This window comes from Lactuca sativa, chromosome 1 (genome assembly GCF_002870075.4).
Source record: "Lactuca sativa cultivar Salinas chromosome 1, Lsat_Salinas_v11, whole genome shotgun sequence".
Lineage (NCBI taxonomy): Eukaryota > Viridiplantae > Streptophyta > Magnoliopsida > Asterales > Asteraceae > Lactuca > Lactuca sativa.
In genome coordinates this window covers 63,991,993-64,012,931 of record NC_056623.2, presented here as the reverse complement: position 1 = coordinate 64,012,931, position 20,939 = coordinate 63,991,993, and the positions used below count along the sequence as shown (strand labels likewise).

General features: G+C 33.5%; 3 protein-coding genes across 3 annotated transcripts; all 3 read left to right on the top strand.

The window, feature by feature from the left end:
* Window positions 1–5,252: 5,252 nt before the first annotated feature.
* On the top strand, window positions 5,253–5,984 carry LOC122195128 (secreted RxLR effector protein 161-like). Its single transcript, XM_042896650.2, has 2 exons — window positions 5,253–5,762; window positions 5,853–5,984. Exons 1-2 carry the CDS (start codon window positions 5,253–5,255, stop codon window positions 5,982–5,984), a joined length of 642 nt encoding a protein of 213 aa, XP_042752584.1.
* Window positions 5,985–8,020: 2,036 nt separating this feature from the next.
* Window positions 8,021–9,702, top strand: LOC111913158 (UDP-glycosyltransferase 73E1). The gene has a single exon (XM_023908888.3). It carries the CDS (start codon window positions 8,125–8,127, stop codon window positions 9,613–9,615), a length of 1,491 nt encoding a protein of 496 aa, XP_023764656.1. The 5' UTR covers window positions 8,021–8,124; the 3' UTR covers window positions 9,616–9,702.
* An 8,071-nt stretch (window positions 9,703–17,773) lies between these two features.
* Window positions 17,774–19,483, top strand: LOC111913151 (UDP-glycosyltransferase 73E1). The gene has a single exon (XM_023908880.3). The coding sequence runs from the start codon at window positions 18,001–18,003 to the stop codon at window positions 19,480–19,482; it is 1,482 nt and encodes a 493-aa protein (XP_023764648.1). The 5' UTR covers window positions 17,774–18,000; the 3' UTR covers window position 19,483.
* Window positions 19,484–20,939: the final 1,456 nt, after the last annotated feature.

The following is a 20,939-nucleotide window of genomic DNA, read 5'->3' as shown; positions in this document are numbered from 1 at the left end:
GACCAAGCAATCATAATATGGCAAGTTGGTCATGTTTCCTAATTCCAATGTAATAGCAAGTCGGTTATTAGATCCTATATAAACATTGTCTTAGCCGTGTTAGGGTATGAGATAGTAATTGTAAACAATTGAGTTTTGAGCAAGTTTCTCATTAATCAAAGAGCTATTTTGATTAAAATGTTTGATGGGATGTCAAGTCCACCAAGCAAATTACACCATTTGATTGCTAAATAAACGTAATATAATGGTAAAAAGGGGTATCGATCCTCGGGGAAATGGTTGTATTCAATCACCAATGCAATTCAATAGAACTAGTGAAATTAAACTAACTAACTACAATTAAACTAAAATGGGGGGGGGGGGGGGGGTTGATTACTTGAATAACTAAAAACCTTGCAATTAAGCAAGTTGATGAGATGCTCAAAGGTTGGGAATAATTGGTTAACTAAGGCAATTCAACACAATGAACATTTGTGTGTTTATCATTAGGATCTAATACAAAGTTTATCCTTCATCCCAAATTGGTTATAGCAATCATGAAGCATGATATGCTAAGATTCCTCATAGGTAGTATGGAGGTTGGGGAAGCCCACAACACACCTTCTTAATTAAGATCAAGGGTCAATTGAAGCAATTAATTCCAAGAAATCAATTAGCCTTAAGAATGAAGGAATCCCCAATTCCTAGAGGATGTCAAATGCTTACACATCCATAAAGGAGATATGATTCATAAGCTAGAGATGATTTCTACCATCATAAAGCCTTTGTTCTAGATAAATTCAATAATCCAATGCAAAATCAATGAAACAAATCAACCATTGCTCAATCAAATACTAAGCTCATGATCAAAGCATCAAATAAGCATAAGAATTGTAAACTAGAATCATAAACATGGAATAAATTGATAATCAACATAAATCCTTCAAAACCCACAAACATTCATTGGTTTTCAGCCAAAGTCAACCAAATAAGAGTATTAGCCACTCATGGCAACAAAGTAACAAGAACAATAATCTAATTGCATAAAGAAACTACCTAAGATTTGGAAAGATGAAAGGAAATGGTTTCTAGCTCCCAAAATCGCCTCTTGCAGGTCTTCAATGGTGGAAAATTGTGAATAAGCCTCTAGATCTGATCCCTAAAGATTATGGTGTGCCAAATGACCAAAATGCCCAAACTGGGTAGTTGCGCGGGTACCCGTGCAACGAAAATTCCACCCGCGCAAATGTTGCTGTAATGATATTGGTCCTTCATTCCACCACTTCACCCTTCCACTACCAAAGATTCCTTTGGTCCCCCCCCCCTTGTCCATGTAATTTGAATCCACCAATCATCATTTAGCCACCAAATGGATGCTCCAAGCCCAAAATTAGAAATTTATGATCCATCTTCACAAGCCCAAATAATCCAAGCTAATAACTTTCAAAGCCCAATTCTTCTTCTTTGATTCCGCCAAGCCCAATAATGCCTCGGGAGCCCACTAACCCGTCTCCAATCAACCCACAACCGCAACAAGCACCGAAAAACCTATAAAATATCTCATGCAACATAACAAGCACCCGATATGATCCATAATAAAGAAAATAAAGAAAATACAATGCAATAATAATTAAAAAAATATAAAAATCTAAAATAAACTAATAAAATAAGGAAATAAAATAATCTATCACTGTTTTGCAATTTACTTTAGTTTCTTTAATTGGTATCAGAGCCAAGAAGAGAAGGCTTTGAGATCCATTTCTTAACCTGTTGAAGAAAGAGGTCGACATGGCAAGAGATGAAGGGACTTCAGGCGGTGCTCCGGGAGGGAGAAGGAGACTGGAGCAACTTCAGTGCAATGTCCTATGCTCACATCAACGAATTACACGGTGTGGTCAATGAGAATGAAAGTGGTATTAAAGATTCATAAGGCTTGGGAGATAACTGAACCTGGAACTACAAAAAATCAAGACAAAGATGATTTAGCAATAGGTTTAATTTATCATTCGATACCTGAAGAACTCATAATCCAAATTGGTGAACAAGAATCTTCCAAGAGACTTTGGGAAGCAATCAAATCAAGACATACGGGGGCTAACCGTGTGAAGGAGGCACGATTGCAGACTTTAATGTATGATTTTGATCGATTGAAGATGACTGAGTCGGAGTCGATCGACTTTTCACGGGAAAACTATCAGGAATCGCATCCAAGGCGGCCGCACTCGGTGAATCGATCGATAAACCAAGGATGGTGAAGAAATTCTTGAAATCGCTACCCAAGGAAAAATTCATCCATATTGTCGCCTCATTAGAACAGGTGTTGGATTTGAAATCTGTTGGCTTTGAAGATGTAGTGGGACGACTCAAGGCGTACGAAGAAAGAATAAAAGAAGAAGAGGACGACGGAGGAGGTCAGGCGAGAGTGATGTTCATGAAATCAGCGTCGTCTGGCTATGGTGGATCATCGGGGCATCAGCAAGATGGAAAAAGAAAAGGGAACTGGAAAGGGAATGATGGGTCAAGTGGGTTTAACCAAGGAACCGGGTCGAATGGTGGGTCAAGTGGATCAGGTCCAAACAGGTTTAAACCAAAATAGGCCCAAGGTGGAAGGCCTAATAACACTCGATCCAATAATAACCAGTCCAACAGCAGACCCAATTCAAATTCAGATCCGAATCATAAATCGAAAAAGGACCAATCCAAAATTATTTGTTACCGGTGTGATAATCCGGGCCACTTTGCGTCTCAATGTCCGCACCGAATCAAAAAATTACAAGAAAGTAATTTTGCCGAATATGACGATACCGACGAGTCCGTATTTTTACATGAGACCGTGTTTTTGAATGAAGAGAAGGTGATACCCTCTCGATACGAATCACAAGACAACGATGTGTGGTATTTGGATAATGGGGCGAGTAATCACATGACGGGAAACCGGTCATTTTTCTCCAAGCTTGATGAAGGTATAACCGGGAGGGTTAAATTCGGAGATAATTCGTGTGTAAAAATCAAGGGAAAAGGTGCTATACTTTTCCAAGGCAAGAAGGGTAAACATAGGCTGATGACGGAGATTTATTACATACCAAATCTCAAGAACAACATTATAAGTCTCGGACAAGCAACCAAAGTCGGGTGTGATATCCGAATGAAAGATAACTATTTGACCATGCATGATGCCGATAATTGCTTATTAATGAAAGTACAAAGAACTCCAAACCGCCTTTATAAAATAACATTACAAATTGGAGTTCCTATTTGCCTTCATTCGAGACTAAGTGAAGATGTGTGGTGATGGCATGCAAGACTTGGGCACATCAATTTCGAGTCAATGAAAAAGATGTCCAAGAAGGGTTTAGTCAAAGGGTTACCTCAATTTGATCATGAGAATCAATTATGTGAATCGTGCTTGGTCGGCAAGCAAACAAGAAAGTCATTCCTGACTATGACGACATACAAAGCAAAACAACCATTAGAGCTAGTTCACGGTGATTTATGCGGTCTGATCATGCCGGCAACCAAGGGTCAAAATCGGTATATTTTTACACTTATCGATGATTTTTCATGATTTATCTTATGAAAGAAAAGAGTGAGGCGTTTACACACTTCAAAAAATTCAAAGCTTTGGTGGAGAATGAAATTGGAAAGCCTTTGAAAGTGTTTAGAAGTGATCGAGGAGGTGAGTTTACTTCTCTCGAGTTTAATTCTTTTTGTGAACAAAACGGAGTCAAACGCCACCTTATTGCCCCATACTCTCCACAACAAAACGGAATTGTGGAACGAATAAACCGAACACTAATAGACATGACATGAAGTATAATGAAGGCAATGCATGTTCCAAACTACTTATGCGGAGAAGCGGTAAATCACTCTACAAATCTAATTAATCGCGTTTACACAAGAGTCCTTGGTGATACAACTCCATACGAAAAGTTGTATTAAAGAAAACCGAATTTAGAAAATGTTCGTATATTTGGGTGTCTAGCACATGCAAAAGTTGAACCGGTTAATCTAAAGAAGTTGGATGCAAGATCAAGATCACTAGTGCATGTTGGTTCCGAACCGGGTACGAAAGCTTATCGGTTGTTTAACCCGGTAACACAAAAATTAATTGTGAGTCGAGATGTTATTTTTGATGAAACCAAAGGGTGAGATTGGGCTAAAGAAGCAGGAACCAACAATGAAGAACCGGGCTCATTCATAATACCATGAGACTATCCAAGAGACGATGTGAACAACAACCAAGGAAACGATATAAACAATGATCCAATTGAACCAATTGAATCGGATCATGAGATTGGAGACGGAGCAGAAGTACAAGATAATGAACAACCAAGTCTGGTAAATAATAATGTTCAACAAGGAGCTGCAAATAAAAGACTCTCAAGAACAAGAGTACCTCCAAGACGATTTCAAGATTATGAGCTTGATCTTGATAATCTAGAATAGCTCCTTCTAACAACCAATGACGAGCCGATATCGGTTGAAGAAGCGAAGAAAGAACTAGAGTGGGTCAAGGCCATGGATGCGGAAATCAAGTCGATAAACAAAAATAATACTTGGACACTTGTGACCAAACCTATGGGGGTGAAGCCAATTGGACTCAAGTGGGTGTTCAAATTGAAGAAAAATGCAGATGGTACCATTATTAAATAAAGGCAAGGTTGGCTGCTAAAGGTTACGTGCAATAACCCAGTATTGATTTTCAAGAAGTATTTGCCCCAGTAGCTCGAATTGAAACCATTCGATTTCTTATAGCCTTAGCAGCTACTCATGGGTGGGAGCTTCACCACTTAGATGTTAAAATCACATTCTTACATGAAGAATTAAAAGAAACTGTTTACGTGTCACAACCGGAAGACTATATAAAGAAAGGCAACAAGAATAAAGTATATCGCCTTACAAAAGCACCATATGGTCTAAGACAAGCACCTCGAGCATGGAACACGAAGCTTGATGGGATTTTGAAAAGTATGAAATTTCAAAAGTGCATAAAAGAACCATCGGTGTACCGAAAAAGTGAAGGATCTAACTTGCTAATTTTAGCAATTTATGTTGATGATTTATTTGTCACAGGTACAAATTTGATCATGATCAAGAGGTTCAAATTAGAGATGTCCAAAAACTTTGAGATGTCGGATCTTGGAAGATTGACTTATTACCTTGGTATTGAAGTTAAGCAAGAAGAATCGGGGATTACTATAAACCAAGAAGCATATGCTTAACGCATTTTAAAAGAAGCCGGTTTACATGATTACAATCCGACCCATATACCAATGGAACCAGGAAATAAATTGTCAAAGGCCGAAGATGAACCCGAAATCGACCCAACACAATATCGAAAGGTGGTAGGATGTCTTAGATATCTCTTGCAAACAAGACCCGATATGACATATGCGGTTGGAGTTGTTAGCCGATACATGCAAAGTCCAAGAGAATCACATGGTGGTGCAATCAAACACATTCTAAGGTACTTACGAGGAACAACTGGATACAGAATCAAGTATGAGAGGATAGGACAAAGGCAACTTATTGGTTATAGTGATAGTAGTCACAATGTTGACCCGGATGACGGAAGAAGCACAACCGGTCACATTTTCTACTATGGGTCATCTCCAATTACATGGTGTTCGCAAAAGCAAGATACCGTTGCTTTATCATCTTGCGAGGCGGAGTTCATGGCAGCCACAACGACCACATGTAAAGCAATATGGCTTCAAGATTTTCTTGGAGAAATCATGAAGAAAGCGCAAGAGAAAGTGATTCTTAAAGTTGATAACAAATCGGTTATCGAACTAACAAAGAATCTCGTCTTTCATGGAAGAAGTAAACACATTCACACGAGGTTTCACTTCATTCGTAATTGTGTTTAAAAGGAACAAGTGGAGGTGGAGTATATTCCCGGTGAAGAACAAAGGGCAGATATTCTTACAAAACCTCTAGCTCGAACCAAGTTCAAGGAAATGCGGAGCTTGATCGGGGTTGAAGAATTCTCTAGAAGGACTTAGAGATTCGGGGGTGATTGTTGAAATCCTAAGTCACGTAGGACCTTGGAGACCAAGCAATCATAATATGGCAAGTTGGTCATGTTTCCTAATTCCAATGTAATAGCAAGTCGGTTATTAGATCCTATATAAACATTGTCTTAGCCGTGTTAGGGTATGAGATAGTAATTGTAAACAATTGAGTTTTGAGCAAGTTTCTCATTAATCAAAGAGCTATTTTGATTAAATTGTTTTGCAATATACTTTCTTTTCTTTAGCTATCTACTTGAATATGTTTCAAGTTTTATTGGTGTTTTATTTTTACCACTCAAATGAAAAAGGATGTACATTACTAATAGGCGCAGTGAATCTTTTCTCTTTGAATATGTTCCTACACTCAGATCCATCGTTTTCACCTACACAACTTCAATTCATATATATTAATTATAAGATTTTAGCCACAAAACAGAAAAAAAAAAAAAAAAAAAAAAAAAAAAAAAAAAAAAAAAAAAAAAAAAAAAACTAGTAATTAAAAGATAGACATAATAAAGCCTTTCACCTGGTTCCTCCTCTTATGAATCATTTATCATTAACATTAATGTTGGGTTTCCAAAGAACTCGAAAGATGCTAAAATAGTTCCTGCTTGCATTTAACCAAAGAGTAAGAACCGATTGATTAACTAACAATAGGAACTAGACAGAAGATGGTGATGAGGGTCTTAGTGATGATGCTTCAAATAGTGATAAACAAGAGGTCCTGGTAACTTTGGGTTTCTCTGTGTAAACGTGAATGAAAAATTAGAAGGAAGAAGGAAGATTTGGGAGAGATATTTGTAAATTTGGAGTCACACGTAGCTTTTGGGAGCTTCTGGCTTCTAGCTTTTAAGAAAAAACTAATAAAAAGAAAAAGTTTCATTCGGCAATGGGAGCATTTAGCTTTTAGCCTAAACAAAAGGCTCCAAAATCAAAAGCTATATGAAGTAGCTTTCAACAAAACGCTCCAAAATCAAAAGTTACCCGCTAACTGCTACTCGCTACCGGCTAGTTTTTGCGGAACATGTCCTAAAATTTTGAATTTTTTTTTGAAGGAAGATTAAATGATTCGATTCCACATGATTTTTTGATGTAGTTTATTGATTTAAGTGCGGTTTTGAACCAACGCACCAATAAATGCGTTTTTAATGTATTTAATGTGGTTATAGGGAAATTGTACCAACAAATGTTTTAAATGGTGCGATTTATTGGCTTATTGATAGAAATTGCTTTAAAGGTATGATTTTTATAGGCTACCACACACCACACACACAAAATAAATAAATAAATTAATAAATAAATAAAAATTGCTCCAAAAAGTAGGTTCTGTAGTACTAGTATATTTTTTGACATTCCTAAGAGTACGAACAATTAACATACTAATCTAGTACACGTTTAATTTCTTGTGCCTAGAGATATGAATCAAATAGATTTCAGGCAAAGTAATTACAATCCTACAACTATGAAATGTATGATCATCAACATCTCCCTATTTTCTTTCTAACAAAATACTTGTTAACTCACTTCCGTTTTTCATACTAACTAGCCAAGACGTTTTCGATGTCTATCCACAAACATGACTTGGTACAGATTAAAGGTTAGGTTTCTTAGAAATTAGATTTTTTTCCCACAAATTTTGTTGGTGATAATAGTATCACATGTATAATTACTATAAGTGGAATTAATATGAGTATTTATTATTTAATTACATTTAAATTGTGATTTAATATAAGTTAGATGGTGCAATTTACTCAGAATAGAAATATCAATCACGGAGAATACTTCTCTCCAGAAAGTGACTTTAACAGATGATTGGATTTCCTACACCTCAAACATATGATAGAAATATCAATCACGGGGAATACTAAAGTTACACAATCCATCAAAAAACCAAAAACCCAGATGATTGTTTTCATACCCAATTTTTAACATAATTTTCTTTACATGAAGTTATTTGCTAGTTGCAATCTAGAACATAACGTCAATCTTGAAGGGTCTTGGTTTTTGCAAATCACACAGATTAAGACACGTGGCAAACACTTACAGCACTTCACATGTTATTTGAGCCAAGTGAATAGATCCCTCAAGTAGTTCTACAAACAACCATCCAAAACCACATTCTTGTACTCCAATGGCTTCCCCTTCTTCCGACCTTCACTTTATCTTGTTCCCTCTAATGGCCCAAGGCCATATGATACCCATGGTGGACATTGCCCGAATGCTAGCCCAACGCGATGTTCATGTCACTATAATCACAACTCCACTTAACGCCAACCGTTATAAATCAGTCACAGATCGTGCAATCAAATCTAACCTCAAGATTCAAGTTCTTGAACTCAAACTCCCTTTAGCTGAAGTTGGGTTGCCTGAAGGATGCGAGAGTTTTGACTTGATTCCATCAACTGCACTAGTGGTCAAGTTTTTTGACGCCATTGCCATGTTAGAAGAACCAACTGAAAGCATGCTCCGCCGTTTAACTCCTGCTCCAAGTTGCATCATCTCAGATAGTGGTTTACCATGGACGACAGGTCTCGCTAAGAGGTTAAATATTCCTAGGCTTGTTTTCTATGGACCAGGATGCTACACGTATCTATGCATACACATAGTAGCGAATACTAGAATACTTGACGAAATCAAATCCGACTCTGAGTACTTTGTGCTGCCCGGTTTGCCTGACCGGATCGAAGTCACCAAACCCCAGGCTTCTGATTGGCCAAAAAGAGACTCAAAAGATAGATTGGAGATGTTTGAACGTATAGAAGAAGCTGGAAAAGCTGCATATGGGATTGTCGTGAATAGCTTCGATGAGTTAGAGCCCAAGTATGTTGAAGAATTCGCAAAGGCTAAAGATAAAAAGGTGTGGTGTATTGGACCGGTTTCATTATGTAACAGAAGTTTCCTAGATGTAGCCGAAAGAGGTAGCAAGGCTTCCATTAACGAACATGATTGCTTGAAGTGGCTGGATTTAAGAGAACCAGGTTCTGTAGTCTACGTTTGCTTAGGGAGTCTATCGTATGCTTGCACAGAACAAGTCATTGAGCTTGGATTGGGATTGGAGTTATCGAACAAACCGTTTATTTGGTTCATTAGAGAGACAAACGAGGAACTAAAGAGATGGCTCTTGGAAGAAGCATATGAAGAAAGGATCAAAGATAGAGGTTTAATGGTGTTTGGTTGGGCACCACAAATCTTGATACTCTCACATGCAGCGGTTGGGGGTTTCATAACGCATTGTGGGTGGAACTCGACTCTAGAAGGGATTTCTGCTGGGATTCCAATGGTTACATGGCCTCATTTTGCTGACCAATTCCTAAATGAACGATTTATCACAGATGTGTTGAAGATTGGAGTGAGAATTGGTGCGGAGGTTCCTGTTTCTTTTGGGGAGAGAGATAACTTGAAAGTGATGGTTAAGAGGGAAGATGTGAAGATAGCTGTGGAAGGTTTAATGAATGATGATGATGAAGGAATGGCAAGAAGAAAGAGAGCTAAAGAGCTTGGGGAAATGGCGAAGAGAGCAATGGAGGAAGGGGGTTCGTCTCACAACAACATGACGTCGATGATTCAAGCAATTACTGAAGAAGTAGCCAAGAACAATAAACCGGTTCAAGGTATTATGTAGCCATAATAGCTTTTACACCATGTTTTTTTTGGGTTATTATTTAATTATTTAATGGGTAATAAAATAAATTACTACCTGTTGATTCAAGGGGAGGAACACTATGGTTATGAATTTATTGGCATTTGAAGATCTAGACTGATGTTAGGTCACTAGGTGCAAGTTTACATCTTCGTTTATGGACGTTTTATCCGTTTGTATTTTCTGGAAAAAAAAGTAGCAAAGATTTATTATATCGGTATTTTCACATCATTACTAAAATAATTATATACATAAAGTTCTTTTATAATACATTTCATAAATAAAATCAAAAATATAAAAATATAAAAAATTGTAGAAGCTCACGGATTTATTATTTATATAATATTTTTAATTAATCGTGGCTGTCCCTTACTTGATTATTTGAGGGGTGCACGCCCTCCTAGATTAATTTTCAATCTAACATTAAAAAAACAACTTATTTGTTTTTGTACAAACCAAAATGTTTTTTTTGTTTGTTTTTCTCTTCTTCCGTTTGATGTGAAGGAATCAAAAAAACATATATATTTTTTCTTTACTTTTGACGTTAAGAGAGAACAAAAACCATAAACAACTTCCTCTTTTTAAAAATATTAAAATTTATAACGATATCTATTTGATAAATATTTTTAAAATGATATTGGTAAATGTTTTTTTTTAAACCACTTTCTCATAGTCAAGTTAGCGACGGATATTTGCTGTCACAATCGATCACTCATTGATTGTGCAACGACTTTATTAATTAATGTTTTTCATTTTAAAATCATAATAACAGCCGGATCTTAACGGAAATCTAGGCCCATGAAAAACTATTCTTTTAGATCAGTGGATAACGAGGAGGAAAGAAGAGGGAAGATTTCCCTTATCTCATAAGATCATATAGAGGCTGAGGGAAAATGAGTGCATAAAAAAATGAAGGGAGCCTATCCCATATTTTTTCTAAAAAAAAATGAAGATATTTTCTGTAAAAAAAAAATGAAGGGAGCCTATCCCATATTTTCTATATTTATGTGATTGGTCAGTTGTTTTTAATATATCTTAAATTGTATATCTATTAAAAAAATATATTAAACTTTATGGTTTTTAATTCTCTATAAAATAAGTATAATATTAATATAAAATATATTTTAAAAAAAAATAAAATAAATGTAGCGAAAGATTGTGAAATATATAATTTCTTGTCTTTTGGATAAGAGAAATAAAACATTCAAAAAGTAAATAATTTTTTTCATACATACCTAGTAGGTATGGTCTTATAAAAATATCATTAACTAAATCTCGTATCATAAAAATATCATTAACTAAATCTCGTATTATTATATTGCAAAGGTAAAATTGAGACCATGCATTTTGTAGATTCTTAAACATCGTATATGGTCTTGGTTGTAGATGGTTACTAAATTGAAATTGTTACAATTTTTTTTAAAGTTACATAAACAACTAATGAATTTTTATTTTATAAAAATCGACTTATTATATTTAGAAAGCATAAAAAAAAAAAGCAAATTCATAAAGATCGACTTATTATATTTAGAAAGTGTAAAGTACTAATTAATTATTATGTTATAAAGATCGACTTATTATATTTTCAAAAAATAATTCTCAATGGCAATTAGAGAAAAAATATTTAATCTTTTGTGAGACATGATAGATTGTAGAAAAGATTATCAACGGTTTTAGTTTTGAAAAACTTTTTTTCTGACTAAGAACCGATGACCGATTTAGTGGAAAATATAGAATTGGGAACCTGAATACCCCGATTCCAGTTCGGTTTGGTTGTACAAAGAAGCTAGTGTGCTCTTTAGGAATGTGTTTGATTTCGAAACTAGACAAAGAACCGAAGAACAAGGAAGTGATTTTGTGAACACTGAAGAATCGGGAATCACACTGAATATCCTGGTACGATTCCAGTTCCTGTTTTTTTCCTATCTGGTCTTGTTTCACCGAGTCAAATATTCATCCCTATTTTTTTTCTACTTACCGACGCAACTGTAATGTAATGTGAACAGTCAACAATATTATGTATGCTCGACAAAAAATTGGATAACCATATCCTTTTTAATAAATACAATATTCAATTAGTTGTATTATGTTCAATTGGTCGACAACTAAATCATCACTATTGATGTTTGAGATATGATCATTTTGTAATCATTTTTCAAGATTTTTGCAACTTACCCTTAGAATTGGATTTACCCTTTTCCGCCACCGATGTTTTCCTCTAATGGACGACCGTCCAAAATTATGTAACCCACATTTTAAAAAAAAAATCCACCCAAATGACGCTCGCATATTAGAATCTCCCATCTCTCTTGAAGAAATCAAAACAACAATTTGGGCTTGCGGGAATGAAAAGACCCATGGACCAGATGTGTTCACATTCAAGTTCAAAGATCCCTTAAAGTTAGGTGATTATTGCCAAATTAGTATGATTGGGTGCATCTATAAGTTCATTGCCAAGATCCTTGCCCTGAGAATCAAAAAAGTTATGGGTTACTGCATTGATGATAGGGGTGAGAAAAAATCGAACCGCAAACAAAAAAAACCGAAAAAACTGCATAAACCGAAACCGAAATGAAAACCGATGGTGCGGTGTTTAGTTTTGCAAAAACCAAAAATACTCGGTGCGGTGCGGTTTCTAGTCTCGCAAAAACCGCAAAAAACCGAACCGCACCGCGCATATATATATATATATATATATATATATATATATATATATATATATATATATATATATATATATATATATATATATATATATATATATATATATATATATATATATATATATCTTATGCTAATAAAAGAATAGTTCTTTTGTCAAGTGTCATAATATTAGACCTCCTAATTAATATGATGTCACTTGTCATTGTATTAACTAGACGAATGCACGCGCGTTGCGCAAAAACACCTATATAGTTGAAGTCTTTACAAATATATGATTTTTTAAATATAACAATAACATTGTTGTTAAATTTGATATAATAATTTGTATATATGAAATTGTTATAATATATTGATTATTTTGAATTATATGATAATATATACATTTATTATAACTTCATAATCTCAATCGTTTGAATGACTTCTACTCGCGAATTACACATGAATAAAATTAAATATAATATATGATTTGATGTTATTTATAGTTGTTTTTATTGTTAATTAATTTTTTAAAACTTATTTGCTTAATGTTTTAATTTCTATCATTATAATTATTTAAAACATCAAACATTGTTTTTTTTTTATTTTAAAGCTAACAATATAATCATTTATATAGAGTTGTTTTTTTTACTATTGTTATTGTAAGTTATTTTAAGCTACTTATTTGGAAACTTTTAACGATTATAAAAATATATTTAAGAAATACTTTAGTTAAATTAAAATTACAATTTAGTTTTTTCTTTTATCACTACAATTTATCACTTTTAACTATTTACAAAATATTCTTTAGTTTTTTTAATTGGAACTGAAATTTATATTTGAGTTGACATTGTAATGCGCAGAAACACCTATATAGTTGAAATCTTTACAAATATATATTTTTAAAAATATAACACTAACGTTGTTGTTAAATTTGATATAATAATTCGTATATTAATTTGATATAATATATTGATTATTTTGAATTATATGATAATATATAAATATATTATAACTTCATAATCTCAATCGTTTGAATGAGTTCTACTCGCGAGTTACATATTAATAAAATTAAATATTATATATGGTTTAATATTATTTATAGTTGTTATTTTTAACTAATTTTTTAATGTTTTAATTTCTATTATTATAATTATTTAAAACATCAAACATTATTTTTTGATTTTAAAGGTAACAATATAATCATTTATATAGAGTTATTTTTAACTGTGTTATTATAAGTTATTTTAAGCTACTTATTTGAAATTTTTTTAATGATTATATGAATATATTTAGGAAATATTTTAGTTAAACTAATATTACAATTTATTTTTTTGCATTTATCACTATAATTTGTCACTTTTAACTATTTACACAATATTATTTGGTTTTTTTGGTGGAACTAAAATTTATATTTAAGTTAACACTGTAATGTTATATTTAAATTAACAATTTAAGTATTTTGTCTAAACTGTTCAAAAATTGTAGTTTTAAACTGATAACGGTTTAAATGCAACAACATTTTAAATCTAATAAATTAAGTATAATATGTTAAAATTTAAAGACATAACTTTATAAATAGAAGTAAAGATATTATTTTAAAATTGAAATTTAGTATATTTATGATTACACTTTAGGTTTGATATTTATTTAACCTTATTAACCAACTTACAATCATTATTAGAAAGACACTACAATTTATCACTTTTAACTATTTATAAAATAATCTTTGAGTTGTTTAAGTTAAATAAAATTTATATTTAAGTTGAGCCTATAATGTTATATTTTAATTAATAATTTAAGTATTTTATACAAATTGTTCAAAAATTATACCTTTAAAATGATAAAGGTTTACATCCAACAATATATTAAAACTAATAAATTAAGTATAACATGTTAAAAGTTAAAAAGCATAATTTTATAAGTAGATTAAAGATATTATTTTAATATTGAAATTTAGTTTATATATGAATACACTTTAGATTTGATATTTATTTAACCTAATTACCAAATTATAATTATTATTATTATAAAGAAATTGAAAAGTCATGGGAGTTTCAAATGAATGTGGTGAAAGGAAAAAAGAATGAGGGTTTCAAATGCATAAGATTCAAGAAAAAATGCTAGCTTTATAAGTATGTATGATATGATTCTCTATTTTAAATTGATTAAACCTCCTAATTAATATGATTATATTTGTTTAATATATATGTAAAATTAACTCCACATATTTATTTGAATCAATGATTATAATTCTATATAATTAATAAAAATATATTTTAATTAATAACTTATTTAAAATTTTATATAAATAAATGATTAATAATTTTGAATTTTTTACAAGTTTAATATATATATATATATATATATATATATATATATATATATATATATATATATATGTGTGTGTGTGTGTGTGTATATATATATATATATATATATATATATATATATATATATTAAATGTTGATATTCGTAAAAATCAAGAACTTATGACAATTAAAATTTCTATAAATATAAATATCTATCTTATCTATTTATTTTTAAGCATACATTCAGTGGTATTTATAATAACAAATAATGTTTATGACATTTTTTAACATTTAAATATGAAGAATATTAGTGATATAATATCATTTTTTCTAAATACATTAATTTATATTATCGTATGTACTTGTGAAACCAATATTATATTAATTTTTTATTATATCAAGCATTAGAAACATGTTGGATGAGTGGTTATGTAATTTGATTTCAAACCTAGAGGTGGTGGTATCGGTTTATCTCCAATAAATGATTAGCGCTCCTCATTTGAGTCAAAGTAACTCGCTGAGTTACTTGAGTTTTAGTAAAAAGGAAAAAAAAACCACAAAAAAAAAATGAACCACAAACAAAATGAACCACATAAAACCGAACGGTGCGGTTTCTAAATTTCAAAAAACCGAAGTTGCGGTTTTCGGTTCGGTTTTGGCAAAAAACCACACCAAACTGCACCATGCTCATCCCTAATTGATGAAGCGTAATCCGCGTATGTGGAGGGGGGGAACATTTTGGACGACCCCTTAATGATAAATGAAATCTATTCATGGGCAAAAAAGTCAAAAAAAAAAAAGTTTTGTTGTTTAAATCTAACTTTGACAAAGCCTCTGACTTCGTAAACTGGGAATTTTTTGAATTAAACCTTACGCAGATGAGTTTTGGTGAAAAATGGTGCATACGGATCAAACGTTGTCTCGAGTCCTCAAAAGCTTTAGTCCTTGTTAACGGGAATCCCACGAAAGAGTTTCCAATATCCAAAGGTGTACGATATGGTGACCTTCTTTCCCCGTTTTTATTCATTATCGCTATGGAATAAGTGTAGCTATGTGAAATAGGATTATTCCATGGTCTTCAATTACCACGCTGAGGCCCTTTGATCTCGCATCAACTATATGCAAATGATGCTTTGTTCGTTGAAGAATGATCAAAACGGAATATTTAAAATTTAGCAAGAATTCTTCGATGTTTTTACGTCTCATCGGGCCTTAAAGTTAATTTTATTAAAATCTAAAGTAATCGGTGTGGGAGTAACTCAACGAGAGATTTCCAGATGGGCCGAACCTTTTGGATGTGAACCTTCTTCCCTTTCGTTTAACTATATTGGCGTCCTCATTGGTGCTAATATGAAACTAGTGAAGAACTGGAAGCCTGTTATAGATAAATTCATATCCAAACTCACAGAATGGAAGTCCAAATCTCTCTCGTTTGGCAGGAGGCTAACATTGCTGAAATCGGTTTTAGAGAATCTCCCCACTTACTATCTCTGTTTATTTGTGGCACCTTTGAGCGTCATAGAAGCAATGGAAAAAATTAGAAGACACTTCTTGTGGGGAGGATGGGAGGAATCGAACAGGAAAATCCATTGGACTTTATGGGAGAAAGTTACAACACCTAAAGAATTAGGTGGACTGGGAGTGATCACTCTCAAATCGTTCAACATCTCTCTAATAGTGAAATGGTGGTGGCGTTTAAGGCAGAGCCCTACCTCATATTGGGTTAAAACGATTACTGGAATTCACAAGTTAAGTGCGAGAGCTGAAAATTGTCTTTCTAATAAAGCATTACCCGGGGTTTGGAACAACATTGCAAACGTGAGTAAAGAGTTAATAAAGCACAACATTTCACTAAATCAAGTCCCCACCAGAAAATCGACACCCTACGGGTCTTCATGGATATGTGAACTAACTTCAGACGGGCGTTATGCAACATGTGCTCTCAGGAACAAATTAACGAACCATCAACCTGTTGACTCAAGCAAGTTTACTTGGGTTAAAGATTTCCCCATTAAATTTGTCTGTTTCATCTGGCAAGCGAAAATGGGTAGCATCCCTTCGGCGGAGGCGCTATCCAATCGTGGAGTGACCATAGATTCAAAATTTTGTAAATATTGTGGAGATGAAAGTGTGTAACTGTTACTAATGACAACTCTTGTGAACTAAAAATGTTTTACATCAGTTATCTATTGGGAAATCGAAGCTAAGCTCAAAATTCAAATTCTTGAACTCCAATTCCTATTTGCTGAATTTGAGTAGCCCGAAGGATGCAAGAGTTTTGACTTGCTTCAATCAGATGCGTTTCCATAGCCAATATGTTCAAAGCTATGAAGATTTTAGAAGAACCGACGGTGAATATGCTTAAGCATTTATGTCCACCATATCTATTTATTTTATCATTTTTGTGATTAAGTTGAAAATTACTTTGATGATTTGGATGCGTATAGTTATAATGCTTTATTTATTTATTTATCATTCAACCGACTATTCAAAAAATGTATCACCTAACAAGTGATAAAAGTTTTAGTTTGAAGATTCCTCAAAAAGATGCATTAATAGCATCCATGAAAGACTAGAAATCTAAGAATTCCACCTTTTTTTTTGTTCTGACTTCTACACCTATTTGAAATCCAACTAAAAGAAACGTTGATACAATTGAATAAAATGTTATCCTCTTTTCCTTTAAAGTCTTAAAACTGAGGAAGTTTCTTTTAGCATCAATTTCGGAACCGGATTACTCTGGTAGGCTAGGGATGATCAATACGCCTCTACTTGGATCTAGTTTAGATTTAATATCTTGTATTTGCTTTGTTTCTCTATAGTCTCTCCCTTAGCTTTAGTTGGATCACGCATTGGGACCTTGTATTTTCTTATTCTTTATATTAATAATTTTTGTTGTACTTCAATCTTTTTTTCAAGAGAAAAAAACACCCCGATGAATAATATTGCATCGACATAATATTGATTACATTGTACAATAAAATCGAAAACGATAATTACAATAATAATTAGTATGATTTTATAGCTAATGCTAAAAATATAATAGTCTAATACTTTGGTTACCGTCTTTTTCAAACCAAATTTTCCAGTAACATCAATGTAGTTATAAATTAGATGATGCCAAACATAAAATACACTTCGTAGTGACCACACATTCTAGAACTATCAGCTTTAGGCTGGGCGGCTGGGCCACATGAGATCATGCTACCATAGTTATCATCTAATGTTTTCATACGTTTTTGTTTTACGTAACTTGTCTTTTTTCTATTTTCTTTTTCGAAAACTTCAAAGCAAAAAGACATATGGCGTACGCACTTACCGATGTTCTCATGGTACGTATTTGTCGTAGAAGTGGTGCATATGCATGCTTCAGTAGTTTCAGAAAGAATCACCAAAGGCAACATCCGAAACAGCAATGGCTTCCCCTTCCACCGACCTTCACTTCGTCTTGCTTCCACTGATGGCTCAAGGCCATATGATACCCATGGTGGACATCGCCAGGATTCTAGCCCAAACCGGAACAACTGTTACCATAATCACAACTCCTGTAAACGCAAACCGTTTCAAATCAGTCATTGATCGGGCAATCGAAGCTGAGCTCAATATCCAAATGCTTGAACTCCAATTCCCATTCGCTGAATCTGGTTTGCCCGAAGGATGCGAGACTTTTGACTTGCTTCCATCAGCTGCGCATGTAGTCAATATGTTGAAAGCTATGAAGATGTTCGAAGAACCATTTGAGAGGATGCTTCAGGTTCTATGTCCTCCCCCAAGTTGCATCATCTCCGATGGTGCTTTTCCTTGGACTGCCGATGTGGCAAAGAGACTAAATATCCCGAGACTTGTGTTCTATGGGCCCGGATGCTTTCCCTTCCTGTGCATTCACATATTGAACAAAACTAATATACTAGACGAAATTAAATCCAACTCAGAGTACTTTGCGCTGCCCGACCTGCCCGACCATATTGAAGTTACCAAACCTCAGGCTTCGGGCTGGGGAAAGGGAAACAGAAAAGAAACCAAAGAGGTGTTTGAACAAACACAAGAAGCTGAGAAAGCTACATTCGGAATTGTGGTTAATAGCTTTGAGGAGTTGGAGCCAATATATGTTGAAGCGTTTGCAAAGGCAAAAGATACAAAGGTGTGGTGTATAGGCCCGGTTTCTTTATGCAACAAAAGTTTTCAAGATCTAGCGGAGAGAGGAAACAAGGCTGAGCATGATTGCATGAAATGGTTGGATTCAAGGGAAGTAAAGTCGGTAGTCTATGTTTGCTTGGGAAGTCTATCGCATGCATCAACAGAACAAGCCATTGAGCTCGCTTTGGGATTGGAGTTATCTGGCATACCCTTTATTTGGTTCATTAGGCAAACACGTGAAGACTTTGAGAAGTGGCTCTTAGAAGAACGATATGAAGAAAGGATAAAAGATAGAGGCTTAATGGTTCGTGGTTGGGCACCTCAAATCTTGATATTGTCACATCAAGCGATTGGGGGTTTCATAACACATTGTGGTTGGAACTCGACTCTAGAAGGGATTTGTGCTGGGATTCCAATGGTCACATGGCCACATTTCGCAGAGCAATTTCTAAATGAACGATTTATCATAGATGTATTGAAAATTGGAGTCAAAATTGGTGCAGAGGTTCCAATCACATTCATAGAGAAAGATACACTTGAAGTGATGGTGAAGAGGAAAGACATCAGGACTGCTGTGGAAGTTTTGATGAACGAGCAAGAGGAAGGAGAAGCAAGAAGAATGAGAGCTAGAGAGGTAGGGGAAATGGCAAAGAAAGCAATGGAGGAAGGGGGTTCTTCTTACCTTAACATAAAGTTGATGATTCAAGCTATTGCCGAAGAAGTAGCCAAGAAAAATAAACCTATTGAAGATATTGTGTAGCCATTGTAACTTGTACATCATGCATGATTTTTAAAGACAAAACATACAAAACTTTCCTTTCACGTTAGTGTGCAGGTATGCTTTATTTTGTGTGTAATGTTTTAAATTACATAGAATTCAAGATAGGGTATTTGATTTAATGTTATGTCGCAATTAGGACTATTTATATAAATTGTTGTGCCGTATTTTTGTGTCACTTGCAGCTAAGTCAAAGAGCCAAATAAGAAATAAATAAAAGTCAAAAAGATCTTTGACTTTATGCATTTAAATGAGATAAATGAGAGTGTAGTAGTTTTTTTTTTACAAAATTGCAAAAATAGTTCGTATGGTATATATTATTTCCGAGGTTTAATAAAAACCTTCATTTTTTTTGGCTTTGTGATCTTTTTACCATGTTTGAGTGTAAATTTGGTCCCTTTCCAAATTTAAATGACTAAATTATCATTTATACGTCGTGAGTGAAGTTGAAGTCGTAAGTTACAAGGAGACTAGGGTGGCCTTTCAACGGTACATAGTTTGAGGAGTAAAGTTTAATGTTGTAAATGAACGGAACGTTCCGTGAACCGTTTGTGAACTGTTCGGCGGAAAATTCGTTTATAGTCGTTTATTTAATAAATGAGTAAACATGAATATAAATTATCGTTCGATTAGTTAACGAACAAACATGAACAATGATTTCGTTCGTTCATTTATATTCATGAATTTTCGTTTATGTTGTTTGTTTATATTCGTTCGTTTAAGTTTATTTATGTTCAAATATGTTTAATTTTTTATTAAATTGTTATATAATATATTTATTCATGTTCATATATGTTCAATTATGTTTGTTTATCTTTGTTTGTTTGTTTATGTTCGTTTAGCATGTTCACGAACATAAACAAAAAAACATGAACAATGTAATTGTTAAACGAACGAACATAAAAAAAAAAAAAATCATTCATTTATCTGTTCATGTTTGTTCGTTTTTCCGGCTAACTTAAACAAATGAACATAAACAAGCATTTGTTCGTGTTCGTTTTGATTCGTTCAGAGATAATGTTGGAAAGTGGGAGGGGAGATTCAAGGGAACTTGAGTAAACTAACCGTTATAAATAAGGTTTTCAAAAGAAAAAAAATAGTTTTTGAAAAATAATCATTTTCTCTTGAATGCCTAACTCTAGAATATTGTTCATATCCGGGAGTTTATATATATATATATATATATATATATATATATATATATATATATATATGGGAGCGTTCAATCGATAACATTTGAGAACAAATTTGGAAAACATAATTTTTTTTAATTAAAATTTAAAAATAATATTCATATAAATCAAAAAATAAGTACAAACAATTAAAAACCCACTAACTAACTCATAGCACTAACCACCCAACCAACACCACCCACCACCACCACGCGCCACCAACACCCATCACTAACCACCACCACCAACTACCACCCACCACCCATC